General features: G+C 44.1%; 2 protein-coding genes across 2 annotated transcripts in view; one reads left to right on the top strand and one right to left on the bottom strand.

The window, feature by feature from the left end:
• The window catches only part of ATP13A1 (ATPase 13A1), a 28,223-nt gene extending 27,468 nt beyond the window's left edge, over positions 1 to 755 (top strand). Inside the window, exon 26 of the mRNA XM_081898098.1 lies at positions 361 to 755. Coding sequence (XP_081754224.1) covers positions 361 to 471 — 111 coding nt within the window. The 3' untranslated portion in view covers positions 472 to 755. The remainder of the gene's footprint in view (positions 1 to 360) is intronic.
• Positions 515 to 15,428, bottom strand: MVB12A (multivesicular body subunit 12A). The gene is made up of 9 exons (XM_081898183.1): positions 15,270 to 15,428; positions 13,545 to 13,643; positions 12,946 to 13,042; positions 8,333 to 8,459; positions 8,130 to 8,246; positions 1,991 to 2,100; positions 1,664 to 1,728; positions 1,400 to 1,456; positions 515 to 1,251 (listed from the first exon to the last, which is right to left on the bottom strand). Exons 1-9 carry the CDS (start codon positions 15,336 to 15,338, stop codon positions 1,189 to 1,191), a joined length of 804 nt encoding a protein of 267 aa, XP_081754309.1. The 5' UTR covers positions 15,339 to 15,428; the 3' UTR covers positions 515 to 1,188.

Genomic DNA, 15,428 nt, shown 5'->3' with positions numbered 1-15,428 from the left:
TCATCATCCCTGAGTGACTCAAGGAAATGCATGTATCTTAAAATGTGATCCCTGATAACTGTACTCAAAACTGAACATGTACCTTTTTGTGCCGCCCCCCCCCACCCACAACATAGTGATGTTGGCAGTGTTGTAGTTCAGCTATTGTGAGCTATTAAGTGGCACTTTGTACTTGGTCTCAATGCAATATTTCCAACCAGTCATGAATATGTTCACAAATCCAGCTTATTGAAGTTGCTTCCTTAGGTTACTGTGATAGTGGCACAATTTCAGTTCAGCTCAAGATAATTATTTTTGGCGAGTCACCAAAAAGTGTAGTGGAATAAATGTTGCTATTGGTTTTTTATCCTTCTATTGCAGTTCAAGATGGTGATCACTCAAGTTCTTCTGGCAAACTTTGTCACTGCCCTACTTGTAGACAGAATCCTACAGTTTCTTCTTGGCAGCACAAAGCTCAGAGTGCCTTCTTGAGATGAACAGATCCCTGGCCAAAAAAGGAACAGCCACTGTACAGTTTTGCAAGAAGAATATTTATTCTTTGGACAGCCCTCTCTTACTCCAGTTTGGTACTGGCAGGCGACTTCCCCCATTGTGCTGTTTTGGAAACCACAACAAAGGCGATGCCCCGGGGGCTACACCAAGCTCCACCTGTTTCCCAGACATGACAGCACCTGCTGACTTTTATACTACCCCTACACTCCTCAAACGGCGGTCATGGGATTTGGTAATTAAATGGCAATCAATGCATTTTGAAACATGGCTGGAGTTTTCTTTGTGGTAAAATCCATTCCTATTGTGCCCAATCCTGGGAGTTTGGGGCTAGAAATCTTCTCATTTCACTTTCAGTTAAAATTAGTGTATTTCTATGGAAGTCATACTTTCATTATATACAAGGCAGCCTATTCAGAAAGGCCATTAATATTTTTAAAGGTAAAACTAAAATCTGCTCATAAAAGTAGGGCTTTGCATAGAAAGTAAAACATATACACTGTACAGAAGTTTGATACTTGTCAGCAAGAAATACAGTACAGGGGGAGCATTAGCTGCCATCAGGCAAGATTATATTTACAAACTTGAGCTGCTAAAGTAATGTACCTGCTAGTTATTTCTTTTTAAAGAATGCCTATGTGGTGAATGGGCTAGGAGTACCGATAGCAAAAAGGCACACTGTCAAACAAATTACTGTTGCTAGGAGATGCTGGGGGGAAGTCTAGCAGCAGCAGTTCTTTCGACGACAAAGCCATAGTTGTACTGAAAGCAAAACAAAACAGCCTTTATAAATCACATCACATCACACCACACAACTCTATCTAGAGTAGACAACACAGGAATGATAGTCTCAAAATTTCTCTTAAGGACAGCTTAATAAGTACATTGAAAAGCCTCAACTGCTGCTTACCTCTTTCTCAATATCGGCAAGAGATTTGATATGCAAGCTTTTAAACAGAGAATAGGCCTAGAAAATAAAGAGCAAACAAAGCAATTATTTTTGCCTCACCACATCTTAATTTCCCAAGACCTCACCTCAAAACCAATATTGACACAACTAAAAACTCTTACCACCATTCCCTCTGGAAAACAAGTTCTGATTACAACCCCATCTTCCCTTAAAGGCAGATCCTACAGTACTGACAACACACTTGGAATTGAGACTAATTCTTACATTTGTGCCCTTGGAGATGCTGCTCTCAAACTTGGGGTGCAGGGTGAAGGGCACTCCATCCATGGCTAAGAGGGAGAAAAAGAGTGAGGTTATTTCACGTGACAGTGTAAAGTACAAGGAAACATTTGCCACCCCTCATCTACAGGGCAAAATGCTCCACTCAATCACAATGCTGTTTTGCCATTTTCCTATGAAAGCAAGAGCAGCCCAGGAGTCTGTGCAAGACAGGTTCTGAAAAAGTAGCAATCTCTGCTCCTAAGCAATGAGCTCTCAAGGAAAAAGCAACTCACACAAAGTGCCGCAGCCCATCGAATTCTGGATACCTACCTGAGATGCCATAGACGTTTGAAGCGTCATATATAGACTCATTCCGCTTCAGGGTAGGTTGCCTTTTGGGACCGGGTGGAACCACAGGCTTTTCTGATGGAAGGACTGCACTGCAGGATTAGATTAGAAAGCAAGTTATAAAGACTCCTGACGAATTACAAGCCAGACTCTCTCAAGAGTGCCACACAATGGATTTCTCATCATCTATGCTAGCTTTCTCTGTAGTATTTTTCCAATTTGTTTGGGGTTGCATGTTCTGAACAAATGCAGACAGCAAATTACTTTTTTTTTTATTCTGGCAAGATTCACTCACTGAGCCTTGCAGTGACTCAGTATGAGAGGATGTGCCCCCATTCACAGCTAATGAGACCATGGGTTGGTTCTTTGTCGGGCTGAGCCTTGGAGATACCTGCAGCTTCTTCAAAGCACAGCATGTCATCATCAAGGCTGCTGCTCACCATCCGGATACGGGGGGGGGGGGGTGTCACCAGCTCTGACTGGCTAATACAACAAAAGGCTAAGGGTTGTAGCAAACTAACTTAAAAACTCAGCGTAAACCCAGTGAAATTAATGGACCTGATTTTTTGAGCTGAAGTAGCAATGGATACGGGACGCGGGTGGCGCTGTGGGTAAAAGCCTCAGCGCCTAGGGCTTGCCGATCGAAAGGTCGGCGGTTCGAATCCCCGCGGCGGGGTGCGCTCCCGTTGCTCGGTCCCAGCGCCTGCCAACCTAGCAGTTCGAAAGCACCTCCGGGTGCAAGTAGATAAATAGGGACCGCTTTCTAGCGGGAAGGTAAACGGCGTTTCCGTGTGCAGCTCTGGCTCGCCAGAGCAGCGATGTCACGCTGGCCACGTGACCCGGAAGTGTCTTCGGACAGCGCTGGCCCCTGGCCTCTTGAGTGAGATGGGCGCACAACCCCAGAGTCTGGCAAGACTGGCCCGTACGGGCAGGGGTACCTTTACCTTTTAGCAATGGATACAACCATATACCTACAGAAGGCTCCAGGGAATGGGAAACAACTTCTTTGCCTTAACTTGGGGGTGCTGATGCAGTCAGCTTCCACCTAGTCATTAAAATTTTCTGACTGGCATTACTATTGTTCCTTTATAAAAACCATCAATATTTTGAAATATTCAAATACAGTTAAAATGCAATATGGCAATCAGAGGAAATTGTTACACAGTGATAATGCAAACCTGCAAAAAATCAATTTGGAAATGAAACACAGGGAATTGGTTCTTAGGCTGAGAGCTGTCCCAGAAGAAGACAAACAGGATTTAAGAGAATATTTAACTGAGGTGTTAGCAAAATGGCTACAAATTGAACAAGAATTCTTGGATGGTTCAATTGGCAGGTGAATTCAAAATTTGCAGATTAAAAAATTGCCAGGAGATTGTCTGGTGACCTTTAACTCAAGATCTATTAAGGATAGAATAATACAAAGCAATTATATGAACAGATTGCAAATTGGAGGTAAAAATATTATTATCCTGAAGGAAATTCCTGCATGCCTTCTTAAAAAACACATTAATTATACATTTCTGACAGATGCCCTGAGAAGCCACATAATACTGTATCGATGGAAATTTCCAGAACGGATTTCCTTCACATACAAAAACAATAAATGTAGATTCACTGACATAGAGGAGGCCCAGAATTTTTTGAGGACATAGCGAAAGGAGTTAGGAGAGACCGTTGACAGAACCAGAGGGAGTGGTAGGAGGTGAGGAAGAAAAGCATAGTATAGATAAGCAAGAAGAAAGAAAAGAAAAAACAAGGCGTAAATAATTGACAATTAAAATGGATGATAGGAAGATATTAAACTGGAATGTAAATGGATTAAATAGCAAAGTAAAAAGAAATAAAATTGAACACATAATACTGAAACAAAATCTAGATATAGTTTGTTGACAAGAAAGTCATGTGGCCAAGAGACATAGAAGGGTCTTGATAAATAAAAGAATTGGAATGGAATTTATAACTTCAGACAAAACTAAGAAGTGAGGAGTGGTTTTATATACAGTGATGCCTCTGGTTACGAACTTAATTCATTCTGGAGGTCCGTTCTTAACCTGAGGTACCACTTTAGCTAATGGGGCCTCCTGCTGCTGCCGCGCTGCCAGCACATGATTTCTGTTCTCATCCTGGGGCAAAGTTCTCAACCCGAGGTACTACTTCCAGGTTAGCGGAGTCTGTAACCGTGTTTGTAACCAGAGGTGTTTGTAACCTGAGGTAAAGGTAAAGGTACCCCTGCCCGTACGGGCCAGTCTTGACAGACTCTGGGGTTGTGCGCCCATCTCACTTAAGAGGCCAGGGGCCAGCGCTGTCCGGAGACACTTCCGGGTCACATGGCCAGTGTGACATCGCTGCTCTGGTGAACCAGAGCTGCACACGGAAACGCCGTTTACCTTCCCGCTGGTAAGCGGTCCCTATTTATCTACTTGCACCCGGAGGTGCTTTCGAAAACCTGAGGTACCACTGTATTAAACCAAAATTATATTAAATGCACTATTAAATATCTCTGAGGAAGCCGATGCAATCAAATAAGCAAAGATAGGGAAGTCACCAGGACAGAATGGATTAACATCAAAATATTTTAAAAAATTACAGGATTGTTTATTGCAACCATTGCCAAATTTAATGAACAGAATTTTAAAAGTAGGAAAAGTATCAGAGACTTGGAAAGAGGCCTTTATTACATTAATTCTGAAGCAAGAGACTGATTTGTTATTAACTAAGAATAATAGGTCAATTTCCTTATTAAATAACGATTATAAATTATTTGTAAAATATTATGGCCAATAGATTGAAAGGAATCTTGTTATATATGACCAGGCAGGATTTCTTCCAGGACGTCAGATGAAGGATAATATAAGGAATATGATTGATGTCACAGAATACCTGGAAATAAGAAATGAAAAACAAGCAGCATTCATGTTTATTGATGCCAAAAAGGCATTTGATAATATTTCTTGGTCATTTATGCATAAGGTTTTAGAAAAGATGGGATTAGAATAAATGGTTAGAAGAGGAATAGATGCAATTTACTGAGAGCAACAATCAAGATTAATTTTGAATAATACTGAAAAATGTAGTATCATGAAAGGGACAAAACAAGGATGCCCCTTGTCACCATTTTCATTTATTTTAATATTAGAAGTCCTGGTGAGAAACATAAGAGCAGATGAAACCATAAGAGGAATAACAGTAGGAAATAAAGCATACAAGTTGAAAGCATGTGCAGATGACCTTGTAATAATGATTGAGGACCCCATAAATTCATTATTGAAAGTATTAGAAAAAATACAGGAATTTGTACAATTATCAGGTTTTAAACTAAGAATAAGACCAAACTCTTGGTGAAGAATGTTTCAGAGCAACATAAAAAGGAGATACAGCAGAAGACAGAGATAAATATATGTTAAAAAGTCAAATACCTGGGAATACAGTTGACAGCTAAGAATATATTTAAATATAATTATGAAAAATTATGGAAAGAAATAAAAAGGAAATGGAAATCTGGGGAAAGATTAATTTGTCATTACTAGGCAGAATATCAGTGATCAAGATGAACGTATTGCCAAAATTGCTGTTTTTATTTCATTTATTTATTTATAGTCCTGGTGATAAGCAACGTGAGCTGCTTCAAAGAATGGCAAAGACATATTTCAAGATTCATCTGGAGAGGGAAGAAACCAAGAATAAAACATAAATTATTGATAGATGTTAAAGACAGAGGAGGCATCCTGAATTTCCTGGAGCTGGGATTGGATAATTTTTAAAAATGATGACCTGTTGGATCTGGAAGGTCATGTCAGGGAAGAGTTAGAGTTAGAAGTTTCCAGTTTCCCAGAGGGAGAATGTTTTCCCCAAGGGAGGGAGGAGAGCAGTGAATCTAACAGAAGAGAGCAACAGGAACAGGGAGGGACCGGCTGTTCCCAAGAAAGGCAAGGGTTCAGTTCTAGCTCAGATTCAGAGGAGGGGAGATACAAGCCTTCGCCATTTTGAGAGTGGCTGGTCACGGAGAAGCAGAGCTCAGAAGGTATCTGAAATAAGTGACTCTGAGGAATAATAAAAAGGTAAAGGGACCCCTGACCATTAGGTCCAGTTGTGGCCGACTCTGGGGTTGCAGCACTCACCTTGCTTTACTGGTTGAGGGAGCCAGCATACAGCTTCTGGGTCATGTGGCCAGCAGGACTAAGCTGCTTCTGGTGAACCAGAGCAGCGCACGGAAACGCCGTTTACCTTCCCGCTGGAGCAGTACCTATTTATCTACTTGCACTTTGACGTGCTTTCAAACTGCTAGGTTAGCAGGAGCAGGGATCGAGCAACGGGAGCTCACCCCGTCGGGGGGATTCGAACCGCCGACCTTCAGATCGGCAAGTCCTAGGCTCTGTGGTTTAAGCCACAGCACCACCCGCGTCCATTCTGAGGAATAATAGAACCATTTATAAGATTGGCTGTTAATATGCAATGAAAAGAACAGGATCTAGTAAGTGTTGGAAATGTAAAGAAAAAGAGGGTACGTTTTATCATATGTGGTGGGAATGTAGGAAGGTTAAAATTTTTGGGGAAACGATATATAATGAAATGGAAAAAAAATGTTTAGAATAACCTTTATTAAAAAAACCAGAAGGCTTTCTATTAAGCAGAGGCTTGACAACCTTATGTCAGGAGTGCTCTGATGGTGTTTCCTGCTTGGAAGTGGGTTGGACTCGATAGCCCTTGTGGTCTATTCCAACTCTATGATTCTATGTATTGTAGGAGCAGAAATTTCAAAAGATCAGAAAAAAATTGTTTATGTATGCTATGAAAGGCTGCTCAAATGCTGTTAGCCCAAAGATGGAAAGAAGAAGCAGTCCCATCTAAAGAAGAGTGGCAAACCAAGTTAATAGATTATGCTGAAACTGTGAAACTAACTGGAAAGCTTCAGAAATCAAGATGACAGGAAATTTAAAAAATAATGGGAAATGTTTATTATGTATTTGCAAAAGTATTGTAAACTTATAAATACATTGTCAGGATTTTAAGAACACTTGCAATTTTAGAAATAGTATGGGAAATTTGAGGCTAGAAAAAAATTGGAGTAGAAATGAAATATAGTTGATAAGAAATGTAGCGAATGAGGAATGGGGGGGGAGGGAAGGCAGGGGATTCAGAGAATCCCACTTTATGGAATTGATATGGTTTTATGTATAATTTTCTTTGTTTATGGTTGTTATTGCATTTGTTACTGTTTGTGTTTTTTTGTTGTTACTTTTGTTGAAAACTTAATAAAAATATTATAAAAAACAAAAACAAAGTAATAATGCAAAATGAAACGGGGGTATAAATTTATAAGGGCAGAAGCTAAGTGCACCCAACTATTTTTAGTCAATAAGCTAAAGTGGGATGAAAAGCCAATGTTGGGAAACCCAGCCAGACGGGTTACATAAATATTATCACCATCAACATCATCATAGTCCTGCCTCTACCACCATAAATCAGCTCTACTTAAAAAAGGATTACAAATAGCATTGGTCACTGGTCTCCCCCACTAATTCAGTGGTACCATGTACTTATTGGCAAAGATTCGGGACAGCTGTAATGGTAAGATGGGTAAATTAGAGGTTTCAATTCAGTTTACACACAAAACTAGATTAACAGCTACACCTCTCCTTCCAGAGATTATTTTTTGTTGTTAATATAAAAAGCCATACATCTAGTTTTAGAAACATTAAGACAGTTGTTATGGTGCTGGTAAAATTTCCATCTACTGCCCACCCTATGCAAATAAAGGGAACAGAGGTAACAGGCTCTCTGCCCCACAGTTCATGCTATTCCTCACCAGCAATTTGCCTCCCACAGAAGCCTGGAAGCTGGAACGCATGTGCTGAAAGCTCAAACACCCTGAACCAACAGGTGGCAATCTGGTCTGGCAATTTAGTTAATCTCTTTTTGTGAATGAATGTTAAAACTGAGAAAAGCAGGTGAGAACAATTGGCATTTGGATGGTTCAAGAATCTGGCCTAGCGTTTTACTTTGTATAGGATAGAGCCTATCCCAGTGAAGATGGGAAATCATGGTGGCTCACATAACATCAAGAATGATGTGCTTGTGACAAAAGTTGGACATAATCTACAGCAAGTCCAAAACTTACCCATCTGGTTCTAATGAAAGGTGCTTCATTTCTAGGCTCACTTTCCGTGGCTTGGGAAGGGGCTTGGGCTTGAGAATGTGCTCCTTTTTACACCAAAGTGCAAATCCACTCATTTCCCTAGATAAGAAGAATATGGTTAGAACAAAAGCATGTCTCCCAGGAGCTACAACATGAGAACAATGACTATAGATTGAGTGCCTCACCCTATCCGCATATAATTTGGGATCACTTTATTTTTGCTACTCAGCAAGATGTCAAACACAGCTGTTTCAGCTGCAGTCAATGGAATCAGCTTGACGCACAGTCTCTTCTTCTTGGAGAGGGAGGTTTCTGCAGCAGGGAAGCAGGAAGAGATTACACCCAAATGACATCAGAATAACACCAACACCTTGCCTTCCTTAGATGGGCTTATGCATCCAAAGGTGGAGGGGAAGGTAAAAGAATATGCAAATGGCATATAGAAGTCCTTCCCCACAGAGAGAGATTCAATTACGACTTGATTTTATTTGAACACTGTTCTTATGTGGAGCAGGTGTTTTTCCATATTTGTTCTCACAGTTAAGACAAGAGCCACAGATTCCAGGATCAGAAAAATCAAGCTCCGTTTGCTTTCTTGCAGAACAGTGCTTGGCTAGTTTTATGATGCCTGAAATACCTGCTCACGGGTAAACATGCTGTAGTAATTTAATCTGCTGGAAATCGGTTACTTTCAATAATTACAAAATAAACTTAGAACAGATTCAGTCCTCAGACCTAACTTTTGATATATCTCGATTATGAGATGAACATTCTTCCTCCCTTTTCCTGTGTGTCTTCTTTTAGATTATTTAAAATAAATAAATGCATTTTTATTAGGGTTTACAAAGATTATGATCAAATATCTTTATAGCATCTTCTGCCTCAGCAGAAAGATCAGCATCTTTAAGGGATACTTCAGGTATAGGAGCCACTTAGCCTAAGGAAACAGTATTCAAATATTGTTAAATAAATAATAGGTTCACAAATGCACTAGTTTTGAGTTTGGGCAGCTATATATGAGTCAAAACTAAGCTGAACAAACTTGCACAGTTCTGCCTTGTCCCGGTCACAAGGCCATGTGGAACATGAGAAAATGATTTGGTTCCCATTTACATGTGTAAAGTTCATCTGTGACCGAGGGCAAAAAAGAAAAATAGGTTAATTGTTCCATTATCCCTTATCATCATAACCAATTAAAAAATGAGAGGCAGTACAAAGTTCCCCCATGGAGGATCAAGAAAAGGACTAAATAACCAACCAAAGCTGTAACAGGAATGGACTCCCAAGGGAGGAATCATGGTGGATTGAAAGTCTTTCATTGGCTCCTTACCTATGGAGATAGGTACTGCACACCCATTTGGCTGGCAGCTTTCCCTCCGAAAAGTTGAAATAAAGGGATTACCCTCTTGCTTTGAAAAGTTTTTCCTCTCTGCCAGAGGGTTGTTTTCCTGCCCTGTGGGTCAAGTGACTGGAAGGAGAGGACCATCATCTTGCCCAAAGCACACTACAAAGCCATACAAACGCCTCCCTTTCTTAATTTTCTTCAGAATGGGATAATTTACAACCTAAAAGAATTTTTGTGTCTGTCAGTGAAAACTGACACCTGGTGAGTTAACTGCTTTTCATAATAAAGGAAAGAAAGCTACAGTGGTGCCTCGCAAGACGAAATTAATTCGTTCCGCAAGTCTTTTCGTCTTGCGAGTTTTTCGTCTTGCGAAGCACGGTTTCCCATAGGAATGCATTAAAAATCAATTAATGCAATCCTATGGAAACCGAACCGCCTTCAGACCAGGTCTGGGGACAGTCTGTCCCCCGACCTCTTCCGAAGGCGGGCGGGGGGCAAAAGTCTTTGCTCCCCCCTGCCTGCCTTTCCGGGAGAGCGGGAAGGCAGTGCTGCCTTTTCCGCTCTCCCGGAAAGGCAGGCAGGGGGGAGCAAAGACTTTTGCCCCCCGCCCGCCTTGGGAAGAGGTCCAGGACCTCTTCCCTATGCGAAATTGATTAATTGGAGACGTGACCGTCTAATTGGTTTACGATCGCCAATTAGCCCTTTACCACGGTCCGGCACGCTTCCTCACGAACTGCGCACTTCTGCTACCCTCCTGGTCACGTCGTGCAGAGTAAAACACAGCGGTAAAAGACTGTCGCCTAGCTACAGATAAACTCAGAGAGCACTTAAGTCCATTTACAGTTGTTTATTGAAACATTTCATCAACATGATCCAGGACTTCTTTCAGCCATAGCAAAGGCACGTCTTTCTCTCTCAAAAACCCAGAGAAAGTGGTTGACTCCTCTCAGCTTCTAAAACTGACGTCAGAATGTGACGCACACCCAGAACAACTTAACCTGTTAAGTTCTGGATTATCACATTCCCAAGGCGGGCGGGGGGGCAAAAGTCTTTGCTCCCCCCGCCTGCCTTCAAAAGCCGTCCGGGATAGCGGGAAGCGCTTCCCTGCTATCCCGGACGCTTTTAAAATGCTGGCGGTGGGGAGCAAAGCCTTTCGCCCCCGCCGGCCTTCCTGGACCTCTTCTGAAGTCCGGAGGGGGGGAAAAGGCTTTGCTCCCCACCGCCAGCATTTTAAAAAAGGTCCCCGAGATTTCCCTATGGGCTTTCGTCTTGCGATGCAAGCCCATAGGGAAAATCGTCTAGCGAAGCGTCGCAAAAACCGAAAAACCCTTTCGTCTTGCGGGTTTTTCGTCTTGCGAGGCATTCGTCTTGCGGGGCACCACTGTACTGTTTAAGGCGTTGAGAAAAAGTGACAAAAAGCAGGATTTATGGTGTGAAATGAGAAAGTTTTAAACAGACAAGGGGAACCTCTGTGAAACTTTAAGTGGATTTCCCCCCCTTTGACAAAAATGTGTTTAAGAAATTAAAAGCTACTTTGCTAGCTGACACTGTATCCACAGGAATGGAATTTTGTTATCTCAAAGCTGTAAGCTGTGATACTGCTAAAGTGACCAAAGCTATTAAGAGACAGAAGTCTTAATAGCTTTAAAAAGAGATGTAGAAAAATAGCCTCAACAATCAGAAAGCCACTTAAACATTAAAAGCTTCCCTAAACAGGGCTGCTTTCTAAAAGTTTGGTAGTTGCTTTTCTCTTTGACATCTGGTGGGAGGGTGTTCCACAAGGCAGGTGCCACTACCGAGAAGGCCCTCTGCCTGGTTCCCTGTAACCTGGCTTCTCGTTGCGAAGGAACCGCCAGAAGGCCCTCGGAGCTGGACCTCAGTCTCCGGGCAGAACGATGGAGGTGGAGATGCTCCTTCAGGTATACTGGACCAAGGCCATTTAGGGCTTTAAAGGTCAGCACCAACACTTTGAAATGTGTTCAGAAATGTACTGGGAGCCAATGTAGGTCTTTCAAGACCGGTGTTATATGATCTCGGCAGCCACTCCCAGTCACCAGTCTAGCTGCCACATTCTGGATTAGTTGTAGTTTCTGGGTCACCTTCAAAGGTAGCCCCACATAGAACGCATTGCAGTAGTCCAAGCGGGAGATAACTAGAGCATGCACCACTCTGGCGAGACAGTCCGTGGGCAGATAGGGTTTCAGCCTGCGTACCAGATGGAGCTGGAAGACAACTGCCCTGGACACAGAATTGACCTGCGCTTCCGTGGACAGCTGTGAGTCCAGAATGACTCTCAGGCTGCGCACCTGGTCCTTCAGGGGCACAGTTACGCCATTCAGGACCAGGGAGTCCTCCACACCAGCCCGCCTCCTGTCCCCGCAAAACAGTACTTCTGTCTCGTCAGGATTTAACCTCAATCTGTTAGCCGCCATCCATCCTCCAACCACCTCCAGACATTCACACAAGACCTTCACCGCCTTCACTGGTTCCAATTTAAAAGAAAGGTAGAGCTGGGTATCATCCGCATATTGATGAACACCCAGCCCAAACCCCCTGATAATCTCTCCCAGCGGATGCATGTAGATGTTAAAAAGCATGGGGGAGAGGACAGAACCCTGAGGCACCCCACAAGTGAGAGCCCAGGGGTCTGAACACTCATCCCCCACCACCACTTTCTGAACACGGCCCAGGAGGAAGGAGCAGAATCACTGTATAACAGTGCCCCAAGCTCCTCTACATGGTCCAGAAGAATGTCATGGTTGATGGTATCAAAGGCCGCTGAGAGATCCAGCAGAACTAGGAAACAGCTTTCACCTTTGTCCCTAGCCGGCCAGAGATCGTCGACCAAGGCGGTTTCAGTCCCATGATGAGGCCTGAATCCAAACTGGAAGGGATCCAAATGGTCCACATCCTGCAGGTGTGCCTGGAGTTGTTCAGCAACCACCTGCTCAATCACCTTGCCCAAGAATGGAAGATTTGAGACTGGGCAATAGTTGGCCATATTGGCCAGGTCCAAATATGTTGTTTAAAGCAGTTTAAATAACTGCCTTTCAGCAGGTCTGGGAAGGCTCCTTCACAGAGGGAAGCAACAAAGGTTTTGTTCTACACTGTTATAACAGCAACACACACTTATGTAATAAGTCATAGGCAGGCATAGGCAAACTCCAGCTCTCCAGATGTTTGGGACTACAATTCCCATCATCCCTAGCTAACAGGACCAGTGGTCAAGGATGATGGGAATTGTAATCCCAAACATCTGGAGGGCCTGAGCTTGCCTATGCCCGGTCAAAGGGATACAAGCTAACCCTACAGGATAACTATTGTAGCCCAGGACCACAAAGTATCTTAGGTACATACATGGAAATGTAAGCTATTCTTGGTTAGTTTGTGCTGAAGACCTGTTGTTATAAACAGATTTATACCAAAACAGTATACATGAATAGGCAGACTTACTGGGATCCAAAAATTCCTTAGCGTAAGTGTATCCATAAGGCAGTGGGGTTTTCTCACTCAGGATTATGACATCATAAAGTACCTCTCCTGTGGGGTTCTGAAAAGAAGCAGAATTCATAAAGTCCAGCAGCACTGAGTTACTTGTCAGGGAAGAGTTAGAGTTAGAAGTTTCCAGTTTCCCAGAGGGAGAATGTTGTCCCCAAGGGGGGGGGGAGGGGAGGAGAGCAATGAATCTAACAGAAGAGAGCGACAGGAACAACAGGGAGGGACCGCCTGTTCCCAGGAAAGGCAAGGGTTCAGTTCTAGCTCAGATTCGGAGGAGGGGAGATACAGGCCAGCTCTAGCCAGGAGGTTAGAAAAAAGAGCAGGGAAGCGAAGGGAAGGTCACCTTCGCCATTTTGAAGGTGGCTGGTCACGGAGAAGCAGAGCTCAGAAGGTATCTGAAATAAGTGACTCTGAGGAAGAATAGTTAAAGATAAGGAGCGTTTAAAAGTTATAAAAGAACAAGAAGCGTTTGTGTGGTGATCGGAAGAGGACAATGACCAGTCCTGACATTACTGGCACCAAGCTTCTGTCCGCAATCCTGGCATCCTCCTTACCTCACTGTTTATAGCTGATGTAGAGCATAGGAAGTAACCAGATTTCTGTGCAAATCCCTTTCCAAAGTTTGCAGGTGCTCCTTCTACAGTGGATGTGATCTAGACAGCAGGAGAGATCAAAACATCTATGAAGCGACAGGCAAAAGGACTGTCTTGATCTATTTGCTTGACAAAGGGTCACAGGGAGAAAATAGATTTTGCAAGTTAGTATCCACAGAGCCTTATAATAATAAATCCACAGAGCCTTAAAAAGCCATGTTTTAAAGAAATTGTGCCACATGAACTCTCCTGCAGAACAGGTGCTGCTTATTAAATAGAACAATGACACAAGCAGGTGTGAAGGATGGACACAGTGGGTGGGGCAGAAAGCAAACCAGTCCATGGTTTTGTAACCTTTGGACTACAGCTCAGAACACCAGGAAGCAAGAAGTTACTGAATGAACAAGCCAGGCCACACTGTAGCCAAACCAGTTTAATGTGCGTGGAGTGAAACGTCAACACTGCAACAATGCTGAAGGGCACATACATGTTGCTGACTGAAACCAAGTCAGGAATCTGTTGCCAAACTGTCAGATGACCTTTAATTATCATTATCATTGGTTGACAGATGAGCTATGTTCACCTGGTCTTTGTATTCAGGGCTGCAAGATAGCCAGCAGAGATGCAGAAGAGCACTATACATATGCTAGAAAGAGGGGCTATAATGTCCGATAGTGGAGCCTCAGGTTCTTATTCGGTCTAAAATACCAGTAAAGGTAAAGGTAAAGGTACCCCTGCCCGTACGGGCCAGTCTTGACAGACTCTGGGGTTGTGCGCCCATCTCACTTAAGAGGCCAGGGGCCAGCGCTGTCCGGAGACACTTCCGGGTCACGTGGCCAGCGTGACATCGCTGCTCTGGCGAGCCAGAGCTGCACACGGAAACGCCGTTTACCTTCCCGCTGGTAAGCGGTCCCTATTTATCTACTTGCACCCGGGGGTGCTTTCGAACTGCTAGGTTGGCAGGCGCTGGGACCGAGCAGCGGGAGCGCACCCCGCCGCAGGGATTCGAACCGCCGACCTTTCGATCAGCAAGTCCTAGGCGCTGAGGCTTTAACCCACAGCACCACCTGTGTCCCTAAAATACCAGAGGACCTAGCAATTCATAGGTATAAAATACTATAGCAGCACTGTCATGTTTAAGTAAGGCCTCTAGCAGCTGCCCACTCCAAAGCTCCATTCAGCCCTGGGCTCCTCAAGATGCCGCCAGCAGAACAATAATACCTTGAATTCCTGTTCAAAAGCACTTCGTCTAAAATTATATTATAAATGGTCCTCACAACAGCCCACTATTATCTCTTCACTAAAGACGCAGAGCTTAATCTCTAAAGCCAAGAGGGTTTGGCTCCCTCGACGCCCAGCAGACGACGGCTCTCCAGCTTCTGTAGCTCCTTCTGCATTTCCTCGGGGCGCCCATCCTTGTAGCTCACCTGGCACTGAAAATTTGGGCGCGTCTCTAGCTAGAATTAACCAACCTCAAGATGGAGGTAAAAATAAAAGGCGCGTAAGGATGGGTTCCTCTCCCTCCCGACTTCTGCCTCGACGTCCTTTCGGGACGCACCGGGAAGGCGAAGGGCGGCCAAGAGCGCAGGCCCGCGCGGCCCCTCTGAGGCAGCGACGGAGACGAGCCCCGAGGAAGCGCAGAGGGACCCTCGCAGAAAGAGACGGGGGGGGGGTCTCGTCCCTCACCGGAGTCCATCCCGCGGGGGCCGCGGCGGCGGCGGAGCTCCACCCCAGTCCGGTGAGCGGAGGGCTCATGGCGCCCGCGGCCTCGGGACGCTCTTCCGCCCCGGAGAGCGAGGTAGAACCGAAGAGAGGCGCGCCAACTCCCGCCGCAGAGAGAGAGAG

The sequence above is a fragment of the Podarcis melisellensis genome (assembly GCF_964234715.1).
Source record: "Podarcis melisellensis genome assembly, chromosome: 2".
NCBI classification, from domain to species: Eukaryota; Metazoa; Chordata; class Lepidosauria; order Squamata; family Lacertidae; genus Podarcis; species Podarcis melisellensis.
The sequence above is the reverse complement of the archived record's forward strand: the minus strand, read 5'-3'. Positions and strand labels throughout refer to the sequence as shown.

What these genes read in the sequence shown, in the direction of transcription:
- MVB12A (XM_081898183.1), bottom strand. Translation starts at nt 15,338, where the DNA reads ATGAGCCCTCCGCTCACCGGACTGGGGTGGAGCTCCGCCGCCGCCGCG. An exon ending in CCCCCGCGGGATGGACTCCG is followed by an intron (nt 13,644 to 15,269) that starts GTGAGGGACGAG and finishes CCTGCTGTCTAG; the next exon opens with ATCACATCCACTGTAGAAGG. An exon ending in TAAGGAATTTTTGGATCCCA is followed by an intron (nt 8,460 to 12,945) that starts GTAAGTCTGCCT and finishes TCCCTGCTGCAG; the next exon opens with AAACCTCCCTCTCCAAGAAG.